This window comes from Elephas maximus, chromosome 16 (genome assembly GCF_024166365.1).
Source record: "Elephas maximus indicus isolate mEleMax1 chromosome 16, mEleMax1 primary haplotype, whole genome shotgun sequence".
Classification (NCBI taxonomy): domain Eukaryota; kingdom Metazoa; phylum Chordata; class Mammalia; order Proboscidea; family Elephantidae; genus Elephas; species Elephas maximus.
In genome coordinates, this window is record NC_064834.1 from 26,648,577 (window position 1) to 26,673,929 (window position 25,353).

The window sequence follows — 25,353 nt, forward strand, 5'->3', positions numbered from 1 at the left end:
CTGGCCTCTTGGTTAACAGTGGTAATACTTAACCACTATGCCACCAGGGTTTCCTTTAGCAAACTAATCGTGGTTTATTAGAAAACCGTGTAAAGAAGAGACTCAAGGTCAAAACCCCTACCACTAAGCCATGTTTTGAAAAATAAGATAGGCTACTGATTCTGTGGGGGTTTCATAGAGCAATTAAACATGCAGAATAAAAAAAATAAATTTATGGTTATTCTCTTTCTTTACATTTAGGTAATGAATAATTTTTTTTTTTTTCTAGTTAGGTACAGTTAAGCTTTAAAGCAATAAAAAACAAAAGAGATTTGTACCTTAGCAAAAAATATTCCCATGTTAGTAAATTCAGATTTGAAATCAATAAGGAATCATTTATGTATTATTTGTGACTTTAATATGGTATTTGTAAACTTTTGCTATGCATGGTAAAATTAGAAATGACCTTTAAAAACATTTGGATATATGATTATAAAATTGGCTCTTTAAATATGATATCATACAATCTTACTAGCAAATGTAAGGTTTAAATTACTTGCTAGTTACAAAGACAGCCTGTCTTTGTTATCTAGTGCTGCCATAACAGAAGTACCACAAGTAGATGGCTTTGACAAACAGAAATTTATTTTCTCACAGTTTAGGAGGCCAGAAGTCCGAATTTAGAGTGCCGGCTCTAGGGGAAGGCTTTATTTCTCTCTGTTGGCTCTGGAGGAAGGTCCTTGTCTCTTGGGAGCTTCTGCTCCTGGACAATCTTTATGTGGCAACTCTCTTCCCCATCTCAGCTTCTTAGCTTGCTTGTTTAATGTTTTATATCTCGAAAGAGATTGAGTCAGACACACCCTACACTAATCTGGCCTCATTAACATGACAAAGACAACCCATCCCCCAAATGGGGTTATAAAAGCTCCATGGCCATTGAGTTGATTCAGACTCATAGCCACCCTATAAGACAGAGTAGAACTGTCCCATAGGATTTCCAAGGAGCTGCTGGTGAATTCGAAATGCCAACCTTTCGGTTAGCAGCCATAGCTCTTAACCACTGTGCCATCAGGGCTCTTCAAACGGGGTTATAACCTAAGCATAAAACCAAAAAATAAGTAAGTAAATAAATAAAAACGCATTGCTGTCGAGTCAGTTCTGACTCACAGTAACACTATAGTACAGAGGAGAAATGCCCTGTAGGGTTTCCATGGAGCAGCTGATGTATTCCAATTGCCGACCTTTCAGTTTGCAGCCATTGCTCTTAACCACTGCGCCACCAGGGCTCCAACCCAGGCATGACCAAAACCAAAACCAAACCCCTTGCGGTCGATTCCAACTCACAGCGACCCTACAGGACAGAGTAGAACTGTCCCATAGAGTTTCCAAGGAGTGCCTGGTGGATTTGAACTGCCAACCTTTTGGTTAGCAGCTGTAGCACTAAATTCTAAGGCCATCAGGGTTTCCAACCCAGGCACACAGGTTAGGAATTACAACCCATATTTTGTGGGAACACAATCCAATCCAAAACACGTCCATCTTAAGGACTATATTAGCTTCTTTTTCAGAGGGTTCAGTTGAAAGGTGTTTTGCTTTTTTTTTAATAAGTAAAAAATAACTACTGAAAATGCCACCCCACAAAAGCAAACTGTTGACTGAAAGCCATGGTGAAGAAGGAATCTCTCTCCAAGGGGATAGCTCGTAATCTTTCTGAATGTATGACATTTCTGTTAAACAGGCCAAAGTTTTTGTAAATAACTTATCTACAATGTGTGAGAAAGTTTGGACTTTGGGACTCCATCAAACATTCCTGTTAATGCTAATAATTGGAAGATGGCTTCTACCCATTGGAAGCGGGATCACTCGGGACCAACTCTCTCAACTTCTCCTTATGTTTGTGGGAACAGCTGCTGACATACTGGAATTCACAAGCGAGACGTTGGAAGAACAAAATGTGAGGTAAGGATCCTCTGCAATGAAGTCCTTTTTGTCAAGGTCAGGCCCACAACACCTGTCTCTTTGCTTCTTCATTTATATTCTGCACAAATAAGTGTTTTCAGTATATTATATGTCCAATGGCAGAATAGTAGAGTTTGTGCAATTTGCAGCTGTTCAGATATATATTATGCACCAGCCCAGTTTATATAATTTTTTTTTAAACACATAAAGGAGGTGCAGTGGTTAAGTGCTCAGCTACTAACCATAAGATTGGCTGTTCAAACCCACCAGCCACTCTGTGGGAGAAAGATGTGGCAGTCTGCTTCCGTAAAGATTAAAGCCTTGGAAACCCTATGGGCAGTTCTACTCTGTCCTATAGGGTCACTATGACTTGGAATCACTCGAAGGCAATGGGTTTTTGTTGTTGTTGTTGTTCATTTGTTTTGCTAGAGAAAAGAGCATATAATTTTTCCAATTATTAAGAAAAAAAATCTCTGCATGTATGCATAACCACAGGTCACATCATGGATATCTGAAGACATTCTAGAGGTGGAGTGGTTATCCTTGGCTCTTCTTTCACATTCTGAAGTATCCAAGAATGGACTCAATTTTAAGATTCTATTGTAGAGCAAGGCATAACCCCAATTCCAATAAAGAGCCAGCGGGAGATGTGGAGAAATCTCTCCACTATCATGTTGAGAAATTTACATTCTCTGTTGTGAATGGAAGGAGCCTTAATAGTGCAGTGGTTGAAGTGCTTGGCTGTTAACACAAAAGGTCTGCAGTTCGAACCCATCAGCTGCTACAGGGGCTGTAAAGAAGAAACCAAAAACCAAACTCTGCCATCAGGTCAATTCCAACTTGTAGTGACACTATAGAAAAGAGTAGAACTACCCCATATGGTTTCCAAGGAGCAGCTGCTGGATTTGAACTGCTGACCTCTTGGCTAACAGCCAAGCTTATAACCACTGTACCACCAGGGCTGCTCTGTAAAAAATTGCAGCCTTAGAAACCCTATGAACAAGTCCTACTCTGTCCTAGAGGGTCACTATGAGTTGGTATTGATTCAAGGACAGTGGGCTTGGTTTAGTTTTGGTTTGGTGTGAATAGAGAATAGGGAAGATTAGGTTATACTTTGCTAAATTTTATTTTTAGTCAGTTTCGTTCAAAGTGCCCAAAGGTTTTCTGGTGTAGATGCCTATAAATTAAAACCTATTGAGTTGGTACTTTTATTTTGGCCACAAGCAAATATACTCAGAATCCATGATCACATCTGTTTATGGAACTACTTTCTTACCATTAGGGATTTAAGCCTCAGTGCCTGAATGTACTTTCAGCTTGGGTTGTTTTGCACTACGCTATAAAAACATATCGGAATGAGGCTAGCTTTGAATGCTACAGTTTATGCTGTGTTTTTCAAACAATGAAACAGAAAGCTGGGCAAAATACACTAACATACTAAAGTAAATTTAATATCCCAATTATAGCCTGAACTATATTTATAACCCTGAGTTACCTTTACAAGATCATTTCCTGTTTCATTTATACTAATTTTTCTTATAGCTTATTAAGTTCACATTTTCTTTTCAAAATTAATTCAACCTAAATTAACCCACTGTCCTCAGAATGTTGATTTTAATTTTGAAGTTTTAATCCCTTACATTTGGTCAGTGCCTTATACTGTGTAATTTATTTCGAAATACTTAAGGGCACTTAAAATACAATGGAGTTACAAAAAACACTTGAGGAAATCATGGTACAGCACATAAAAACAATAGCTAAGGCACCGTGACAAGGACACAGCAATAGAAAGATAACTAACTATGGCTAAGTCATAATAAAGACACATGTGCTAAATATCTAGGGAGATGGGCGTGAAAGGGGATATTCAGAGAAAGATGTTTTGAGGGGCTACTCTGAAAATCCTATATATCATAAAAATGTGGGAAATGCCAAACTTGGTTATCTTGTTTATTAGGTCTATGCAGAAGTGATACCAAGAGGCAGTTTATAGATCAGTGTTTGCCCATAAATGCTGAATATTAAATAGGTTAATGAACAAAATCATAATTGCTGGGGGGAAAACATTTGAAAACCATAGCACGTTTATTCATTCACCAACTATTAACTGATTACCTAACATGTGCCAAGAACTGTGATAGACAGAGATTGGGGGGCAAGGACACACAGTCCTATCCCAATCTAGAGCTGCCCTATGGAGTTTCCAAGGAGTGCCTGATGGATTCAAACTGCCAACCTTTTGGTTAGCAGCCATAGAACTCAACCACCATGCCACCAGGGTTTCCTATCCCAACCTAGGCTTTTTCAATTCAACAAGAATTTTTGGAGCACTTGCAATTTAAGCCACCTCAAACACCCTCAATTTCTTCTGTCATACACCTACAAATTAATCAGAATGCTACACGAATCTTTTTTTACATTTTAATTTTTGTATCATGTTCTGAGAAAGGTGATATTAATGGAACCAAATAAACTCTGCCATGGTTTATGTTTTAAATTTTCTTTTCAGTGTTCACTGTCTCAGGTTGAAGTCATTTTCTTTGGGGGAGGGTTTTTTTTTTTTTTTTAATTGTGCTTTAAGTAAAAGTTTACAGTTCAAGTTAGTTTCTCATACAAAAATTTATACACACATTGTTATTATGGCCCTAGTTGTTCTTCTTATAATGTGACAGCACACTCCTCCTTTCCACCCCAGATTTCCTGTGTCCATTCAACCAACTCCTGTCCATTTTTCCTTCTCATCTCGCCTCTGGGCAGGAGCCGCCCATTTAGTCTCATGTGTCTATGTGAGCTAAGAAGCACTCTCTCTCTTCACGAGTATCATTTTCTGTCTTATAGTCCAGTCCAATCTTTGTCAAAAGAGTTGGCTTCAGGAATGGCTTCACTTCTGGGCTAACAGAAAGTCTTGGGGCCATGTCTTACAGGGTCCCTCCAGTCTCGGTCAAGTTATTAAGTCTGGTCTTTTTACTAGAATTGGAGTTCTGCACTCTACTTTTCTCCTCCTCCACCAGAGACTCTCTGTTGTGTTCCCTGTCAGGGTGGTCATTGGTGGCAGTCAGGCATAATCTAGTTCTTCTGGTCTCTGGCAGATGGAGTTTCTGGTTTATGTGGCCCTTTCTGTCTCTTGGGCTCATATTTTTCTTCTGTCTTTGGTGTTCTTCATTCTCCTTTGCTCCAGGTGGGTTGGGACCAATTGATGTAACTTAGATGATCTCTTGCTAGCTTTTAAGACTCCAGATGCCACTCACCAAAATGTAATGCAGAACATTTTCTTAATAAGATTTGTTATGCCAATTGACCTATATGTCCCTTGAAACCATGGTCCCCAGACCTCTGCCCCTATTACTCTGCCCCTGGAAGTATTTAGTTGCATTCAGGAGACTCCTTACCTTTTGATTTAGTCCAGTTGTGTTGACTTCGCCTGATAGTGTGTTGTCCTTCCCTTCACCTAGGATAATTCTTATCCACTTTTTATCTAGTTAGTGAATACCCCTCTCCCACCCTCCCTACCATCGTAATCAGCGAAGAATGTTTTCTTCTGTGTTTAAACCTTTTCTTGAGTTCCTATAATAGTGGTCTCATGCAATATTTGTCCTTTTGAGACTGACTAATTTCACTCAGCATAATGCCTTCCAGATTCATCCATGTTTTGAGATGTTTTGCAGATTCATCATTGTTCTTTATCACTATGTGGTATTCCATTGTGTGACTATAACATAATTTGTTTATCCATTTGTCTGTTGATGGGCACCTAGGTTGTTTCCATCTTTTTGCAACTGTGAATAGTGCTGCAATGAACATGGGTGTGCACATATCTATTTCTGTGAAGGCTCTTGTTTCTCTAGGATATATTCCAAGGAGTGGGATTGCTGGATCATATGGTACTTCTATTTCTAGCTTTTTAAGGAAGCACCAAATTGAATTCCAAAGTGACTGTACCATTTTACATTCCTACCAGCAGTGTATAAGTGCTCCAGTCTCGCCACAACCTCTCCAATTTATTATTTTGTGGTTTTTATTTAATGCTAGCCTAAAAAAAAAAAAAAAAATTTTTTTTTTTTTTTGATGGGGTGAGATGGTATCTCATTGTAGTTTGGGTTTGCATTTCTCTAATGTCTAATGATTATGAGCATTTCCTCCTATATCTGTTAGCTGCCTGAATGTCTTCTTTGCTGAATTGCCTGTTCATATCCTTTGCCCATTTTTTAATTGGGTTGTCTTTTTGTTGTTAAGGTTTTGCAATATCTTGTAAATTTTATAGATGAGATGCTGATCGGATTTGTCATATCCAAAAAATTTTTTTCCAGGGTGTAAGTTGTCTTTTTACTCTTTTGGTGAAGTCTTTTGATGAGCTAAGTGTTTGATTTTTAGGAGCTCCCAGTTATCTTGTTCCTCTTCTGGTGTTTGTGCATTGTTATAATGTTTTGCATTCTGTTTATGCCATGTATTAGGGCTCCTAGCATTGTCTCTACTTTTTCTTCCATGATCTTTATCATTTTAGTTTTATATTAGGTCTTTTTGACTAACATGGCAGTATAACAGGTTCTAAAATCAGGTAGTGTGAGGCCTACCACTTTGTTCCTCTTCTTCGGTAATGCTTTACTTATCTGGGGCCTCCTCCCTTTCCATATGAACTTAAGTGATTTGCTTCTCCATCTCATTTAAAAATGCCATTGGAATTTGAATCAGGATTGCATTGCATCTGGAGATCACTTTGGGTAAAATAGACATTTTCACAATGTTGAGTCTTCCTATCCATGAGCAAGGTGTGTTTTTCCACTTATCTAGGTCTCTTTTGGTTTCTTGCAGTACTGTCTCGTAGTTTTCTTTGTATAGGTCTTTTATATCTCTGGTTAGGTTTATTCCTAAGTATTTTATCTTCTTGGGGGCTATTGCAAATGGTATTGATTTGTTGATTTCTTCTTCAAAGTTATCTTTGTTGGTGTAGAGGAATCCAACTGATTTTTGTATGTTTGTCTTGTATCCTTATACTTTGCTGAAATCTATTAGTTCCAGTTCTTTTCTTGTGGATTCTTTGGGGTTTTTTGTGTATAAGATCATATTATCTGCAAACAGAGATACTTCTACTTCTTCTTTACCACTTTGGATGCTCTTTATTTCTTTTTCTAGCCTAATTGCTCTGGCTAGGACCTCCAGCACAATGTTAAATAAGAGTGGTGATAAAGACTCTCTACATTTAGGATGATGTTGGCTGTTGGCTTTGTATAAATACCCTTTATTATGTTGAGGAATTTCCCTTCTATTCCTATTTTGCTGAGAGATTTTATCATCAATGGGTGTTAGACTTTGTCAAATGCCTTTTCTGCATCAATTGACAAGATCATGTCATTTTTATCTTTTGGTTTATTTATGTGATGGATTGCATTGATTGTTTTTCTAATGTTGAACCATCCCTGAGAACCTGATATGAATCCCACTTGGCCATCATGGTGGATTATTTTTTTGATATGTTGTTGAATTCTATTGGCTAGAATTTTGCTGAGGATTTTTGCATCTGTGTTCCTGAGGGACACTGGTCTGTAATTTTCCCTTTTTGTCGTGTCTTTACCTGGTTTTGGTTTGAGAGTTATGCTGGCTTCATAGAATGAGTTTGGGAGTATTCCATCCTTGTCTATGCTCTGAAATACCTTTAGTAGTGTGATGTTAACTCTTCTCTGAAAATCTGGTAGAATTCTCCAGTGAAACCATCAGGGCTATGGCTTTTTTTTTGTTGGGAGTTTTTTAATTTCCTTTCAATCTCTTATTTTGTTATAGGTTTATTTAGTTGTTCTACCTCTGTTTGTGTTAGTTTAGGTAGACAGTGTGTTTCTAGAAATTTGTTTATTTCCTCTAGGTTTTTGAATATGTTAGAGTACAATTTTTCATAGTATTCTGTTATGATTCTTTTAATTTCAGTTGGGTCTGTTGTGATATCTCCCATTTCATTTCTTATTCAGACTATTTGTTTCTGCTCCTGTTTTTCTTTTGACATTTTGGCCAATGGTTTATCAATTTTATTGATCTTTTAAAAGAGCCAAATTTGGTCTTGTTAACTCTTTCAATTTTTTTTGTCTGTCATTTATTTCTGCTCTAATTTTTATTATTTGCTCTCTTCTGGTGACCAAGGGCTTCTTTGCTGCTTTCTGTTTATTTGAGTTATAGGGTTAATGTTTTGATTTTGGCCCTTTCTTCTTTTTGGATGTGTGCATTTATTGCTATCAATTGACCTCTGAGCACTGCTTTTGCTGTGTCCCAAAGGTTCTGGTAGGATGTGTCTTCATTCTCATTTTATTCTGTGAATTTCTTTTTTCCATCCGTAATTTCATCCCAGTAGTTTTTGAGCAAGGTGTTGTTCAGTTTCCATGTGTTTGATTTTTGTTCCTTGCTTATTCTGTTATTGATTTCTACTTTTATGGCTTTATGGTCAGAAAAGATGCTTTGTATTATTTCAATGCTTTGGATTCTGTTAAGGCTTGCTTTATGACCTAATATGTGGCCTATTCTGGAGAATGTTCCATGTGCGCTGGAAAAGAAAATATACTTGGCTGCTGTTTGGTGGAGTGTTCTGTATACGTCTGTAAGATCAGGTTGGTTGACTGTGGCATTTATAACTTCCTTGTCTTTATTGAGCCTCTTTCTGGATGTTCTGTCCTTCACCAAAAGTAGTACGTTGAAGTCTCCTTTTATTATTGTGGGGCTGTCTATCCCTCCTTTCAGTGCTGTTAGAGTTTGTTTTATGTATTTTGGAGTCCTGTTGTTGGGTGCGTAAATACTTACTATGGTTATTTCCTCCTGGTATATCGGCCCTTTAATCATTATATAGTGTCCTTCCCTATCCTTTGTGGTAGATTTTACTTTAAAGTCTATTTTGTCAGAGATTAATATTGCCACTCCTGCTCTGTTTTGATTACTTTTGCTTGATATATTTTTTTCCCATTGCTTGAGTTTTAGTTTGTTTGTGTCTTTAAGTCTAAAGGTGTGTCCTTGTAGGGTGCATATAGATGGGTCGTGGTTTTTTTTTTTTTTTTTTATCCATTCTGCCACTCTCTGTCTCTTTATTGGTGCATTAAGTCCATTTACATTCAGCATAATTATTGGCAGGTATGAGGTATGAGTTTAGTGCTGTCATTTTGATATCTTTTTTGTGTGCTGTTGACAGTTTCTTTGTTCAACTTTTTTGTGCTGAGTCATTTTTCTTTATGTATTTTCTTTTCATCTTTTTCATTGTTGATTTTGTATTTGTTGAGTCTTTATGTTTTTCTTCGTTTTTATTTCTATGTGTAGGCTTATTAATTTTCTTTGTGGTTATGTTAATATTTACCGCTATTTTTCTATGTTTAAACCAATCTTTTATTTCTTTGTATCGCCTTGACTTTTTCTCCATATGAAAGATCCATGACTACATTTTTTAGTCCCTGTTTTTTGTTTTAATGTTGTCACCTTTTACATATTGACATCTGTTTCCCTATTTTCAGCGTTTTAGCTTTGATTTATTTTTGTGACTTCCCTATCTGGGTTGATATCTCAGTGCTATGTCCTGTGGTCTAGTCTTCGGTTGTTATCTGCTGTTATTGATTTTCTAACTGGAGGACTCCCTTTAGTTTTTCTTATAATTTTGGTTTGGTTTTTTGCAGATTCCCTGAACTTCTGTTTATCTGGAAATGCCTTAATTTCGCCATCATATTTGAGAGACAGTTTTGCTAGATATATAATTCTCGGCTGGCAATTTTTTTCCTTCAAGGCTTTATATATGTCATCCCATTGCCTTCTTGCCTTCATGATTTCTGCTGAGTAGTCCGAGCTTAGACTTACTGACTCTCATTTGTAGATGTCTTTTTCTTTATCCCTAGCCACTCTTAAAATTCTCTCTTTATCTTTGGTTTTGACAAGTTTGATTATAATATGTGTTGGTGACTTTCTTTTGGGGTCTACCTTGTGAGGGGTTCGATGAGCATCTTGGGTAGATATCTTCTCACCTTTCATGATATCAGGGAAATTTTCTGCCAACAAATCTTCAATTATTCTGTCTTTATGTTCTTTTAACCCCCCTCCCCCCCGTTCTGATACCCCAATCACTTGTAGGTTATTCCTCTTGATAGAGTCCCACGTAATTCTTAGGATTTCTTCATTTTTTAAAAATTGTTTTATCTGATATTTCCTCAAATAAGTTGGCGTCAAGTGCTTTATCTTCAGTCCCACTAATTCTGACTTCCATTGCCTCAATTCTTCTCCTGTGGCTTTCTACTGAGTTGTCTAATTCTGAAATTTTATTGTTAATCTTCTGTATTTCTGTTTGGTGTCTCTCTATGGATTCTTAAGATTGTCATTGTGCTCTTCTATAATCTTCTTAACTTCCTCTATTGCTTTGTCTGTGTGTTCCTTGGCTTGTGCTGCACTTTGCCTGATCTCCTTCCTGATCTCTTGAAGAGTTCCATATATTAATCTTTTGTATTCTACCTCCAGTAATTCCAAGAAGTTCTTTTTCTCCTGAAGCTTTCTTTGTTCTTTGTTTTGGGGGCTTGCTGAAACCATCATGGTCTGCCTCTTTATGTGATTTGATATTGACTTGTCTCCAAGCCACCAATAAGTTATTATATTTATTTATTTTATGATTGCTTACTGTGTTCTAGTTTCTTGTTTTGATATGCCCAAATAGGCTGCTTGTGTGAGCTAGTCTGATTAGTGGTGTCTTTGATCCTGTCACCAGGTGTTTTTTTTTTTTTTTTTTTTTGATCCTGTCACCAGGTGGTTAGATCTGTTACTTGGTATGTGGGCACAGGAGTCTGTTTACTTTTCTTGTTTGGATTCAGCTCAGGTATCCAGGTAGTTGGTCACCAAATGCGTGGTGCAGGCTCTCACCTGCAGACCTAGATAGTCAGGGGTGATTGGTGTAGGCACAGATACCTGGCTGTAGTAGGGGGTCATGCACTGAGCAAGGCAGGGGGCTGAGAGCTGCACCTGAGTATCTGGGAGGAAAGCATGTCTCTGTTCCCTAGAGTGCCTAGGTTGGTAGGTTTTGCAGCCAGACTATGGGCACCCAGTGCTGTTGGCTGTAAGGACCGGGAGGCACCACTTATTCTTGGACCCCTGTCGCAGGTGGCTAGGTGGCATGGGTGGAGCCACCAGTCCTCAGGCCCCTGATGTGGGCAGGTGAAGAACTCAGTTAATGGGCAGAGCAGTGTCAAATATCATGGACGTGCCACTCCACCATATAGGTGATACAGTGAAGTTAGGATTCAGCTATATACCCTGTTGTACTGTGCTAATGAGGGCCTACGCTGTTGAAATGGGCCCACATAGGTCTATGCAGCAGTAAAAAGCATTCAAAGTCTGTGGACTCCTTATGCCTGTGTCTAGGCAAAGGAGCTGTGCCTGTCCTCAGTTCCCAAAATAGAGTAGCTAGCAGATTATTTTTTCCTGTTTGTTAATTTGTTCCCTCTCCAAGGCTGGGAAAATGGCTCAGAGCACTTGATGGGTCCTACTTCTGGCCCAGGGGAAGCGGCAATTGGCAATGGCTGGAGCCAGCCCTGGACCCCGTGCAGAGGCGGGGATGGAGCAGGTAAATGGGAGAGAGATTCTTCCCAAACAGAGTGCTTTTTGATCGGTGTGGTAGGTTGGACGCATGTACTTATGTTTTTCCAATTGATTGCCACTTTTCACTGATTCTGGAGGCTTGAGTAGACTCTCTGCCACTTGGTGTCTCCTGATGTGGAAAACATGTCCCGAACACTACTGCTTGCCTCACTGTGCACACCAGCCGATCTGGCCTGCAGGGTGCTGGTTCCCACCAGGCCAGGTCTGATAACTCCTTGCTGCTTCTGAACTATCCCTCCCTCCCCCGTCAGTCAGTCCAATTCCTCAACTTTGCCTTTAATGTTCAGGACTCCTAGATTGTCATATATATAATTGATTCACTTGGTTTTTCAGGTCTTTATTGTAAGAGGGACCACTGGAAGCATCTGATTACTCTACCACCTTCTCATTTTTATTTTTAATGTAACTGCATTTATCAAGGACCTCCCATAATCTCTCCTGCACTCTTTCATGTCTCCACTACTCAAAGACTCTTCAAAATCAAGATTCAAAAAGAACCTAGAATTTTTCTCTCTCCTAAAACTCACCTTCCAAGTTTTAATTTCCTGCTCAGGTTCCACCTATACTGCAAGAATTGACACTGCAAATGTCCATACCATCAAAGGAGACACTAAAATCCTTCCCACAGGCACATAGCCTTCCCCTTTGGCCTCAAAAAGACAATCATGAAGAATAAACTTAATTTACAAGTAAAAGATATTTACATTTAATAGCAGAAGGAATCACTTCATTGTAGCTTACTTAACATTGCCTGTTATTGTAACACTTATTTCTATGTTGTTTTAATCCATATCTTGGGCTGATATATTTAGGAGAAAGCCTGAAATGATGTCTATATCACAATGATCATATCTGTTTCCTACATCATGGCTTATATCACAAAATCAGTTTTTTTTTTTAACCATAATCAATTTCCTTTCATTTCACATTGAAGTTTATCTGCCTAATTTTTATGAATTTACATAGGCTTGTGAGACACTGAATTTTTTAACAGCTTTACTGAGTTATAGTTTAAACACCATTCATCTATTTTAATTCTACAGTTCAATGATATTTAGTAAATTTATAGATTTCTACAACCATCACCAAAATTAAGGTTTAGAACACTCTCATCACCCCAAAAGTATTCCCTGTGGCTGTTTGCAGTCAGTTATCACTTCCACTGCCAGCCTTAAGCAACCACTGATATGCTTTCTGTCTATATAGATTTTCCTTTTCTAAAAATTTCATATATGAATCATATTTGTGTCTGGCTTGTTTTTCTTAGCATAATGTTTTGGGGATTCATCCATGTTGTTGTGTTTATCAGTAGTTGGCTCCTTTTAAATTATTAACTAGTATTCCACTGAGTGCACATACCACATTTTGTTTATCCATGCAGTAGTTGTTTTACATTTGTATTGATTTTGTGCATTTCTGTATTACATTTTTGCTATTAAGAATAATGTTTCTGTGAACATTCACATATAAGCTATTGACTGAACATGTATTCGTTTCTTTTGGGTAGATACCTAGGATTAAAATGGCTAGGTTTTATGCTAAGCATATGTTTAAATATTTAAAACTGCCAAACTGTGTTCCAACTTGGCTGTACCATTTTATGGTCTCACCAGCAATGTACGAGAGTTCCATTTTCTCTACATCCTCACCAACAGTCTTTCGTTCTCAGTTCTTTTGATTATAGCCATTCTAGCAAGTATACATTGTTGTTGTTAGATGCTGTCGAGTTGGTTCTGACTCACAGGGGCCCTACATACAGCAGAACGAAACACTGCCTGGTCAAGCATCATCCACACAATCGTTATTTTTGAGCCCATTGTTGCAGGTGTATAGTTGTATCCTATTGTGCTTTTAATTTGCATTTCCCTAATGACTAATTGGAAACTCTGGTGGCATAGTGCTTAAGTGCTACAGCTGCTAACCTAAAGGTTGGCAGTTCAAATTCACCAGGTGCTCCTTGGAAACTCTATGGGGCAGTTCTACTCTGTCCTATAGGGTCGCTATGAGTCGAAATCGACTCGACAGCAGTGGGTTTTTTTCTTTTTTAATGACTAATTGTTGCTCTTAGTTGCAAATGGTTAAGCACCCTACCACTAGCCAAAATGTTGGCAGTTGGAACTCACTCAGAGGTGCCTCAGAAGACAGGTCTGGTGATCTGCTTCTGAAAGTTCATAGCCTTGAAAACTTTATCGAACAGTTCCACTCTGCACACATGGGGTCGCCATAAGTCAGGAATGATTTGATGGCAACTAACAACAATAATACATGACTAATCATGTTTTTTATTTTTTAATCATGTTAGGCATTTTCCCATATGTGTACTAGCTATTCATATATTTCCTTAGGTAAAATCTCTGTTCAAGTTTTTACTTATTTTTTATTGAGTTGTTTTTCTTATTATTGAGTTGTAAGAGTTCTTCATATATTTCTGGATACAAGTCCTTTATCAGATATATAACTATAAACATTTTCTCTCAGTATATGGCTTATTTTTTATTTCTATAATATTGTCATTTGAAGAAAAGTTTATAATTTGGATGAAGTCCAATGTATCAATTTTTTAATACATCATTATGGATTGAATTGTGTCCCCAAAACGTGTATTGTAATTCCAAACCACCATGCCTGTGGTTATAATCCCATTTGGGAATAGGTTGTCTATCTTATGTTACTGAGGCAGGACTAACGTATGGTGTATCTTGAGTCAATCTCTTTTGAGATATAAAAGAGATTAAACAAGCAAGCAAGAGAAGCAAAGATGGGGTAAAACAGATGCCAGGACACTTGGAGATCTCCAAGGAACCCCGAAGCAGAAGCTGAAGAGAAAAGTACCTTCCTCCAGAGCAGACAGAAAGAAAAACTTCTCTTAGAGTCGGCACCCTGAATTTGGACTTCTAGCCTCCCAAACTGTGAGAAAATAAATTTGTTTGTTAAAGCCACTCACAGGTGGTACTTCTATTACAGCAGCACTAGATAACTAAGACAGAATTTGGTACTGGAAGAGTGGGGTTCTGTGCTAACAGATACCTAAAATGTGGAAGCAGTTTTGAAATTGGGTAATGGATTGAGGCCGGAAGAGGTTTAAGCTGTCTGATAGTAAAAAGCCTAGACTGCCTTGAAGTGACTGTTGGTAGATTTATGGACGTCAAAGTCAGTTCTGGCGCGGGCTCAGAAGGGAGCAAGGAGAGCTATAAAGTATCATCTTAGAGAACGGTGCCAGCACCAAAATGTTCCTAGAGATGTGGCTGTTAATGTGCTTCTGGTGAGGCTTTAAAAGAAAATGATGAACGTAATGCTTGGACAATGGAGGAAGGGTGATGTTTTTTATGCAGTGGCAAATAACTTGTCTGAGTTATGTCCAAGTGTTTGGTGGAAGGTACAACTTGTAAGTGATAAACTTGGATGTTTGACTGATGAGATTTCTAAGCAAGATCTTAAAGGGATTGTGTGGTTTCTCCTTGCTGCTTATAGTAAAATGTGAGAGGAAAGAGATGGACTTAAAAATGAGCTGTGCAAAATGAAAACAGAACTTAAAGATTTGGGAAATTCTGCTGTACAAACTAAGGACATGTGTCCTAGAATGTTCACCAAGGATGTGGGTACACAATCTTTTGTTAGAGATTAAGCCTGTGATTGATGGATCTAACCAATTACCACACCAGAAAACCTATCAGCTTAGGTTGAAGGAGACAGAGAACGAATGAAAGGAAAGAATACTGTCTGCCTCTTGGAATTCTACAGTCAGGAAACAGGCCAAAGGAACTCCATCCCTGGAGCAGCTTGGAGATCAACAGAACTATTGGAAGGAGCACAGGAAGCAGAGCCTTCTTGGTTTCAAAGCAGACAGATCTTCACCAATTTGGTTCCAGAGTGTGGGGCCTCCATTCACGAGTGCCAGGGGGATAGGGCCACTGCCCAAAGCTGAGTGGGTGGGACTGCCATGGCCAAGGGGCAGAAGAATAGGGTCTGCTGGGACCGAGGGGGTGGGGTCACCAGTCTGATGGACTAGGAGAATGGGACTGCCCAAAGCTGAGGAGCAGAGTTGCCATCCCAGTGGGCCTGGAAGGTGGAGCTGAAGCCCAGGGCCAAGGGGCCTCTACCCAGAATCCAGAGAGCATGGCCAATATCTGGAGTCTGGCAAGCAGAGCCATTGCCCAGGTAGTCTCAGAGAACAGAGGATTATTTTCAAGCCTTGAGAGCCAATGTAAATTGTTGTGCTGGGTTTTGGACTTGCTTGGTGCCTGTCATCCCTTTCTGTCCGATTTCTCCCATTAGTAATGGAGTTGTCTACCTTGTGCCTGTTCCACCATATTTGATTTTCACCCATATTTGATTTGGATGATTCAGAAAATGAGATTTTGGACTTGGAGTTGATTTAAGTCTTTTGGGATGATGCGATAGGGTTAATGTGGTTTGCTTGTGGGAAGGACATGAATTTGGGGGACCAAATGGTGGAATGCTGTGGATTGAATTGTGTCTCCCCAAAATATGTATTGTAATTCCTAACCTCTATGCCTGTGGTTATAATCCCATAGATTGTCTTTGTTATGGGAATGAGGCAGGATTAGTGTAGGGTGTGTGATGGTTGAGGCTGTGTCAATTTGGCTGGGCCATAACTCTCAGTGGTTTGGCAGTTATAATGTAGTTTGGCATATATGTAATGATGTAATCACCTCCAAAATGAGAACTGATATAATGTATTCATCTCATTGATGAGATCTGCTATGAGCAGCCTATGAGTTGAAAGAAAACTTCCTGGGGGTGTGGCCTACATTCAATATATGTGGACTTTCTGGTAAAGCTCACTGCCTTTGCTCATTCTGTATCCTCATCTGACCTCTGATTCTTGGGACTGCCGATCTTGGGTTCACCAGCCCCTGCAGCTACATAAGTCAGGTGAAGCCTCCAGCCTGACCCACAAACTTTCCTCTATAACCACGTGAGCCATTTCCTTGATATAAATCTCTCTCTCTCTCTACATATATATATACATATAAGCTTCATTGGTTTTGCTTATCTAGAGAATTCATCTTATAGTGATTTCCCCAGGTCCAGAATGCACATTTGGAATAGATATACTCGGTGAATTATCAAAAACTTAACCAGGTGGTGACTCCAATTGCAGCTGCTGTTCCAGATGTGGTTTTATTGCTTGACCAAATTAATGCATATCCTGGTACCTGGTATGCAGCTATTGATCTGGCTAATGCCTTTTTCTTCATACCTGTTTCAAGGGAACACCAGAAGCAATTTGCCTTGAGCTGGCAAGGTCAGCAATACACCTTTACTGTCCTACCTCTCCACCCTATGTCATAATTTAATCCGAAGGGACCTATACCACCAAGAAAGAAGAGCTGGGAGTGGAGCATGCCCTTTGAACCTGGGGTCCCTGCTCTGAGAAGCCCCTAGACCAGGAGAAGATTGATGACAAGGACCTTCCCCCAGATCCAAGAAAGAAAACCTTCCCCTGCAGCTGGTATCCTGAATTTGAACTTCTAGCCTCCTAGACTGTGAGAGAATAAGTTTCTGTTTGTTAAAGCCATCCACATGTGGTATTTCTGCTATAGCAGCACTACAAAACTAAGGCAGGTGTGTCTTGAGTCAATGTCTCTTGAGATAAAAAAGAAATTAGACAAGTGAGTAAGAGAAGTAGAGATGGGGTAAAATACATGCCAAACACACGGAGATCTCCAAGGAATCAGGAAGTAGAAGCTGAAGAGACAAGGACCTTTCTCCAGAGCACACAGAGACAGAAAGAATTCCCCTAGAGCCGGCACCCTGAATTTGGACTTTTAGCCTCATAAACTGTGAGAAAATTAATTTCTGTTTGTTAAATTTACCCACTTGTGGTATTTCTATTATAGCAGCACTAGATAACTAAGATATACATTGTGTTTTTAGTGTCATATCTAATATTTTCTTAACCCAAAATTAGAAAAAAATTTATTCTGTTTTCTTCTAGAACTTTTACAGTTTTAGTTCTTGTATTTAGCTTTGTTATCCATTTTGACTTAATCTTTGTGTACAGTACGACAAGTCCAAGTGCATTTTCTTTTTTTTCACTTTGTATTGTTCAGTCACCATTTGTCGAAAAGATTACCCTTTCTTTATTAAATTGCCTTGGCATCTTTGTAAAAACTCCATTGACCACAGATGTAAATTTTTTTTTCCTACTATTTCTTTTTTAATTACTTTTTTTTCTGGACTTTATATTGTATTCATTGCTTTACATCTATCATTATGCAAATACCACACTATTGTGATTAGCGTTGCGTATAGTAAGTTTTAAAATTGGGTAATGTAAGTTCTCCAACATTGTTCTTTAAATTTTATTTATTTATTTATTTTGCTATTCTAGGTCCTCTTTATTTCTATATAAATTTTATGATAAGCTCATCAAGTTCTACCAAAAAAAAAAAAAAAAAGCCTTCTGGGATTTTGCTAAGGATTATATTAAATCTAAGGATCAATTTGAGAAGAATGGTCATTTTAATATTAAATCTTCCACTTTGTTAATGTGGAAAGTCTCATCATTAATTTAGATATTCCCTAATTTCTCTCAGCAATATTTTGTCATTTTCAGTGTACAAGTCTTGTACTGATTTTCCTAAATTTATTCCTAAGTATTTTATTATTTTTGATGCTATTGTTAATGAGATTGTTTTCTTAATTTCATCTTCAGACTTATTATTGCTAATATATAGAAAAACAATTAATTTTTGAATAATGACCTTGTGTCTTGTGACCTTGCTAAACTTGCTTTCAAGTTCTGTAGATACCTTAGGGATTTCTACTCACAAGATCACATCTTTGCAAATAAAGACAGTTTTGATGGTGCAATGGTTAAGAGCTCAGGCTGCTAGCCAAAAGGTCAGGAGTTTGAATTCACCATCCATCTCTTAAAAACCCCTATGGGGCAGTTCTACTCTGTCCTATAAGGTCTCTATGAGTCTGAATCGACTTGATGGCAACATAATAAAGAAGGAAGATTCAAGTCAATAATCTAATCTTCTACCTTAAGAAATGAAAGGAAGGAAAACGCAAATTAAATCTAAGCAAGAAGAAGGAAAGAAAAAAAATAATGATCAGAGTGGAAACCAATGAAATAGAAGACAGGATAATATAATTTTGTTATTTCAAAGAAAAAAGTGATAAATATGAGCAAGAAAAAAACAGAATACACAAATTATCAAATTCAGAAATGAAAAAGAGGACATCACAACTGACCCTACAGAAAATAACACAATCATGAGGGAATATTATGGATAATTTTACATCAAAATTAGACAACCTAGGTGAAATGGTATGACCTATGGGAGCCTGCAGTCACTCAGGCTCAGTTTTTATTTTTCTTTATTTTTCTTTTCAGCTTGTTTTCTTGTAACTACATAGCTGAATGGTCAATCAGCGACGTGGGCAAAAGTTATGCTCAAACACTTTGATACACTTTGAGCCTGTACACTTCTACCCTCTGACAATGGATCTGTGTATGGATTGAGTAGCACATTCAAAGTTCAGGAAGCTTTCCTTTAAATGTTAGCTTTTGATTTCCACCAGGCCCTTTTGGGTTTTTCCTGCACATGCCTGCAGTTTCTCAGTCAGCCAGACATATGTAGAGAGCTTATTTAGCTCTTACATGGCCCCCTTATTTTCATATTTTTTCCCATTAAATTTCACATGAGCCCACCACTTACTTCAAAAGGGATTGCAACCTCAAGGTAGCAAAGCTTTGGGTTTTCCTGTTTGTTTCCAACCAAGTTTTCCACTTTTACTAACAACTTCACTATGTGTGGGATTTCACACTCCACTTCAAATCATGTGAGCTCCCTCTGGCCCTGAGGGAGCTCTGGTTTTTATTTTAAAGCATTCTTTAGTAAAACTACCACTTTGTTGAGCTGGAGGAATATGGGAACACCCACGAGCAAGAATACAGCCGACTCCCACTGTTTTTCCTAAAGTTCTATCCACTTTCCATGAATAAATGTTATTTAATTTGTTCTTTTCCTTTGGTTGATTTCCAGAGCTTTGAAATGGTTGCTTTTGAACATTTTGTCCATGTTTTACGTGTTTGTTGGAGAGAGGATTTGCTGAACTTTCCATTCTGCTACAGCCACCCTCCAACATTCTAACAATTTGAAGTTCAATAACATTGATAGGAAGAGTAATGGTAATTTGAAATTGTCATTTACAAATTTTGAGATTACTCAGTGCAGTCTTTTTTGAAAATAAATCATTTATTTAAAAAAAAATCCATTCCCATATTACTTCTGTTGTTATTGCTGTTAGGTGCCATCAAGTCAATTCTGACTCGTGGAGACCCTATGTACAACAGAACAAAACACTGCTCATTCCTGTGTCATCCTGACAAATCATTGCTTTGTTTGAATCCATTGTTGCAGCCACTGTGTCAATCCATCTTGCTCTTTTTCACTGACCCTCTACTTTATACTGGGCATGATGTCCTTTTCCATGGACTGGTCCAAATTATGTGAGACATACTTTCCCCATTCTTCCTTCTAAGGAGCTGTACTTCTTTCAAGACAGATTTGTTTGTTCTTCAGGCAGTCCATGGTATATTCAATATTCTTTACCAGCACCATAATTCAAATGCATCAATTCATCCGTCTTCCTTATTCATTGTCCAGCTTTCACATGCATATGAAGTGATAGAAAATATCATGCCTTCGGTCAGGTGTATATTAGTCCTTAAAGTGACATCTTTGCTTTTTAACACTTTAAAAAAAGGTCTGTTGCAGCAGATTTGCCCAATATAATTGACTGCTGCTTCCATAGGCATTGATTGTGGATCCAAGTAAAATGAAATCCTTGACAACTTCAATCTTTTCTCCATTTATCATCATGTTTCTTATTGGTCCATTTGTGAGGATTTTTTTTTTCTTTATGTTGAGGTGTAATCCATACGGAAGGCTGTAGTCTTTGATCTTCATCAGTGTTTCAAGTTGTCTTTGCTTTCAGCAAGCAAGGTTGTGTCATCTGCATATCACAGGTTATGAATGAATTTTCCTCCAATTCTGATGCTTCATTCTTCATATTTTCCAATTTTTCAGGTTATTTGCTTAGAATACAGATTCAGTAAGTATGGTGAAGGCATATAACTCTGACACACACCTTTCCTGATTTTAAACCATGCAGTATCCCTTTGTTCTGTTTGAATGACTGCCTCTTGGTCTATGTACAGGTTTCAGATGAGTACAATCAAGTGTCTGAAATTTCCATTCTTTGCAAAGTTATCCATAATTTGTTATGATCCACACAGTCAAATGCCTTTGAATAGTCATAAAACACAGGTAAACATCCTTCTGGTTTTCTCTGCTTTCAGCCAAGATTCACGTCCTCTTCAGAATCCTTGCTCCAAGTCCTCTTCTGAATCAGGCTTGAATTTCTGGAAGTTCCCTGTGGATATACTGACTCAACCATTTTTTAATTATCTTCAGCAAAATTTTATCTGTGTGTGATGTTAATGATATTGTTCAATAATTTCCACATTCTGTTGGATCATCTTTCTTTGGAATGGGCACAAATATGGATCTCTTCCAGTTGGTTGGCTAGGTAGCTGTCTTCCAAATTTCTTGGCATAGATGAGTGAGTGCATCCAGTGTTGCATCAGTTTGTTGAAACATCCCAATTGGTATTCCATCAATTCCTGGAGCCTTGTTTATTGCCAGTGCCTTCAGTGCAGCATGGGCTTCTTCCTATATTATGATAGGTTCTTGATCATATGCTGCCTCCTGAAATGGTTGAACATTGACTAATTCTCTTTGGTACAGTGACTCTGTGTATTCCTTCCATCTTCATTTGCTGCTTCTTGCATCATTCAATATTTTGCCCATAGAATTCTTCAATATTGCAACTCGAGGCTTTTCTTCTTCAGTTCTTTCAGCTTGAGAAATGCTGAGCGCATTCTTCCCTTTTGGTTTTCCAACTCCATATCTTTGCACGTTTCATTATAAATCTTTATATTCTCAAGCAGCCCTTTGCAATCTTCTGTTTAGTTCTTCTAGTTCATCATTTCTTCCATTTGCTTTAACTATTCTACATTAAAGAGCAAGTTTTAGAGTCTCTTCTGACATCCATTTTGTTCTTATCTTTCTTTTCTGTCTTTTTAGTGACCTTTTGCTTTCTTCATGTTTGATGTCCTTGATATCATTCCACAACTCCTCTGGTCTTCAGTTCTTGAGATAGTCTCTAAATTCCGGTGGGATATACTCAACGTTGTACCTTTTTTTCTTGCCCAAACACTTTTTCCAGGCTAGGTTATCACTTCCTTTTCTTTCTCTTCCCCCCTCCCCTTTTTTTTCTTCTTTCTTCCTCTGAAGTAATTCGTCAGATATTTCTTAGAAAGTGAATGGCTTTTATCCAATGATTCTTGTTTTTCCAGAGGAATATTTCCCTTCCAAAGAAGAGTCAAGCAAATTAGTAAAATGTGACTTTTTTTTTTTTTTTTTTTACTTTTCACCAATGAGATTGGGTGTGCTGATCCACCAAATGTCAGTCTTTTATCTTCCCAGTTTTCCAAGTATATTCACATTGAAAATCATACTTCTCAAGACCTTTGATCTCTTTATGAATAGAGTCCATCGTCTGCTGATGTGGCCCTGATATGAGTTTTGTAAGGGCTGATTACACCTATGGGACAATGTTGCATAAATTCATCCCTAAGTTCCTTCACAAATCTAGACTATTTTTCATTTAAGCTCAAGGATTTATTTACATTCCATTGTTTATCTTCCTGAGTAAATTTTACCATTATTAGCTGAAAGGTTGGCAGTTCAAAAACATTCAGAGGTGCCTCAGAAGACAGGCCTTCTGATCTGCTCCCAAAAGGTTACAGTCTGAAAGCCCTATGGCGCAGTTCTACTCTGCACACATGGAGATACTGTGAGTCAAAGTCGACACAACAGTAACCAACAACAGCAAAAACAACAATCTATTGATATAGATTTGTCTGCTTACAAAATGTCTGACCATTTTTCCAAAGTTATTTTTGATTATTTTACGAATATGTTTCTCAACACCCACATTCTCCCACATTTTTGTGTACTCAGATAATGTCCACATATGTAAAAGATATACATTCATTATTGTAGAGTTAGATTTTTTATATGCAGATGACACAACCTTGCCTCCTGAAAGCAAAGAAGACTTGAAGCACTTACTGATGAAGTGCAAACAGTACGGCCTTCGGTATGGATTACACCTCAACTTAAAGAAAACAAAAATCCTCACAACTGGACCAATAAGCAAAATCTTGATAAATGGAGAAAATACTGAAGTTGTCAAAGGATTTTATTTTACTTGGATCCATAATCAACACCCATGGAAGCAGCAGTCAAGAAATAAAACACCGTATCGCACTTGGCAAATCTGCTGCAAAAGACTTGTTTAAAGTGTTAAAAAGCAAAGGTGTAACTTTGAGGACTAAGGTGTGCCTCACCCAAGCCGTGATTTTTTTATTATTATTATTAATTTTGAACATGATTTATTTATTTTATTGTATTTTAGATGAAGTTTTACGAACAAATTCGCTACTAAAAAATTAGTACACATATTATTTTGTGACATTGGTTACCAATCCCATGACATGTCAACACTCTCCCTCTTGACTTTGGGTTCCCTGTTACCAGCTTTCCTGTTCCCTCTTGCCTTCTAGTCATTCCCTTGGGCTGGTGTGCCCTTTTAGTCTCTCTTTTTTTTTTTTTTTTTTTTGTGGACCTGTCTAATGTTTGGCTGAAGGGTAAACTTCAGGAGTGACTTCATTACTGAGCTAAAAATGTGTCCAAGGGCCATACTGTCAGGTTTTTCCAGTCTCTGTCAGGTCAGTAAGTCTGGTCTTTTTTGTGAGTTAGAATTTTGTTCTACATTTTTCTTCTACTCTGTCTGGGGCCCTCTATTTTAATCCCTGTCAGAGCAGTCAGTGGTGGTAGCCAGGCACCATCTAGTTATGCTCAGTCTTGTAGAGGCTGTGGTAGTTGTGGTTCATTAGTCCTTTGGACTAATCCTTCTCTTCTGTCTTTGGTTTTCTTCATTCTTCCTTGCTCCCGATAGGGCGAGACCAGTGCAGTATCTTAGATGGCCCCTCACAAGCTTTTAAGACCCCAGACACTACTTACCGAAACAGAACGTAGAACGTTTTCTTTATAAATTATGTTATGCCACTTGAGCCAAATGTTCCTTGAGACCACGATCCCGACAGCCCTCAGCCCAGTAATTTGTTCCCTCAGGGAGTTTGGATGTGTCTATGGAGCTACCATGACCTTGCCTTGGACAAGTTGTGCTGGCTTCCCCAGTACTGTTTACTGTCTTACCCTTCACCAAAGTCATCTCTTATGTATTGCCTATTCAGTGTTTTTCCATCCTCACCCCTCTACTCCCTCATAACCATCAAAGATTGTTTCTTTGTGTATGTAAACCTTTTCATGAGTTTTTATACAGTATCTGTCCTTTTGTGATTGATTTATTTCACTCAGCATAATGCCCTCCAGATTTATCCATGTTATGAGATGCTTCACAGCTTCATCATTCTTCTTTACCGTTGCATTGTACTCCATTGTATGTAGTATAGTCTGTTTATCCATTCATCTGTTGATGTGCATCTAGGTTGTTTCCATCTTTTTGTTACTGTGAACAATGCTGCAATGAACATGGGTGTGCGTCTTGTCTATTAGTGTGATGGCTCTTATCTATCTAGGATATATTCCTCGAAGTGGGATTGCTGGGTCATATGGTATTTCTATTTCTAGCTCTCTAAGGAAGCGCCATATCATTTCCCAAAATGCTTGTACCATTTTGCATTCTCAGCAGCAGTGCATAAGGGTTCCAGTCTCCCTGCAGCCTCTCCAACATTTGTTATTTTCTGTTTTATTGATTCATGCCAGTAATGCTGGGGTGAGACAGTATCTCATTGTGACTTTGATTTGCATTTCTCTAATGGCTAGTAATCGAGAGCATTTCCTCATGAGTCTGTCACTTGAATGTCTTCTTTGGTGAAGTGTCTGTTCATTTCCTTTGCCCATTTTTTAAATGGATTATTATTTTTTTTTTAAGAGGTGTTGGATTTTCCTGTAGATTTTAGAGATTAAGCATTTGTCCAATTTGTCAGAGCCAAAATTTTTTCCCAGTCTGTAGGTTGTCTTCTGACTTTTTTGGTGAAGTCTTTTGATGAGCATAAGTGTTTAATTTTTAGAAGATCCCAGTCATCTACCTTATCTTTTAGAGTTTGTGTGTTGTTAATTATGGTTTATAGTTTTTCTTTTATATTTAGGTCTTTGATCCATTTTGAATTAGTTTTTGTGTATGGTGTGAGGTATGGGTCCTGTTCCAATTTTGCAGATGAACATCCAATTTTTGCCAGCACCATTTGTTAAAAAGACTGTCTTTTCCCCAATTGATGGACTTTGGCCCCTTGTCAAAGAGCAGATGACCACAGGTGGATGGATTTACATCCAGGATCTCAATTCTGTTCCATTGATCAATGTATCTGTCATTGTACCTGTACCAGGCTATTTTGACTACCACAGTTGTTTTGACTACCATAGTATAGTGGGTTCTGAGGTCAGGTAGTGTGAGTCCTCCTACTTTATTCTTCTTCTTGAACAGTGCCTTACTCATTCGGGGCCTCTTCCCTTTCCATTTAAAGTTAATGATTGGTTTTTCCATCTCTTTAAGGAATGCTGTTTTTTTTTTTTTTGATCAGAATTGTATTTGTAGATAGCTTTGGGTTTTTTTGGGGGGGGTAGAATTGATTTTTTCACAGTGTTGAGTCTACCTATCCATGAGCAAGATATATTTTCCCATTTATGT

General features: G+C 38.1%; 1 protein-coding gene across 1 annotated transcript in view; it reads left to right on the plus strand.

Annotated features, from left to right (window-relative positions):
- The window catches only part of TMEM26 (transmembrane protein 26), a 69,002-nt gene that overhangs the window by 22,758 nt on the left and 20,891 nt on the right, over positions 1-25,353 (plus strand). The window contains exon 4 of the mRNA XM_049855607.1: positions 1,718-1,938. Coding sequence (XP_049711564.1) covers positions 1,718-1,938 — 221 coding nt within the window. The remainder of the gene's footprint in view (positions 1-1,717; positions 1,939-25,353) is intronic.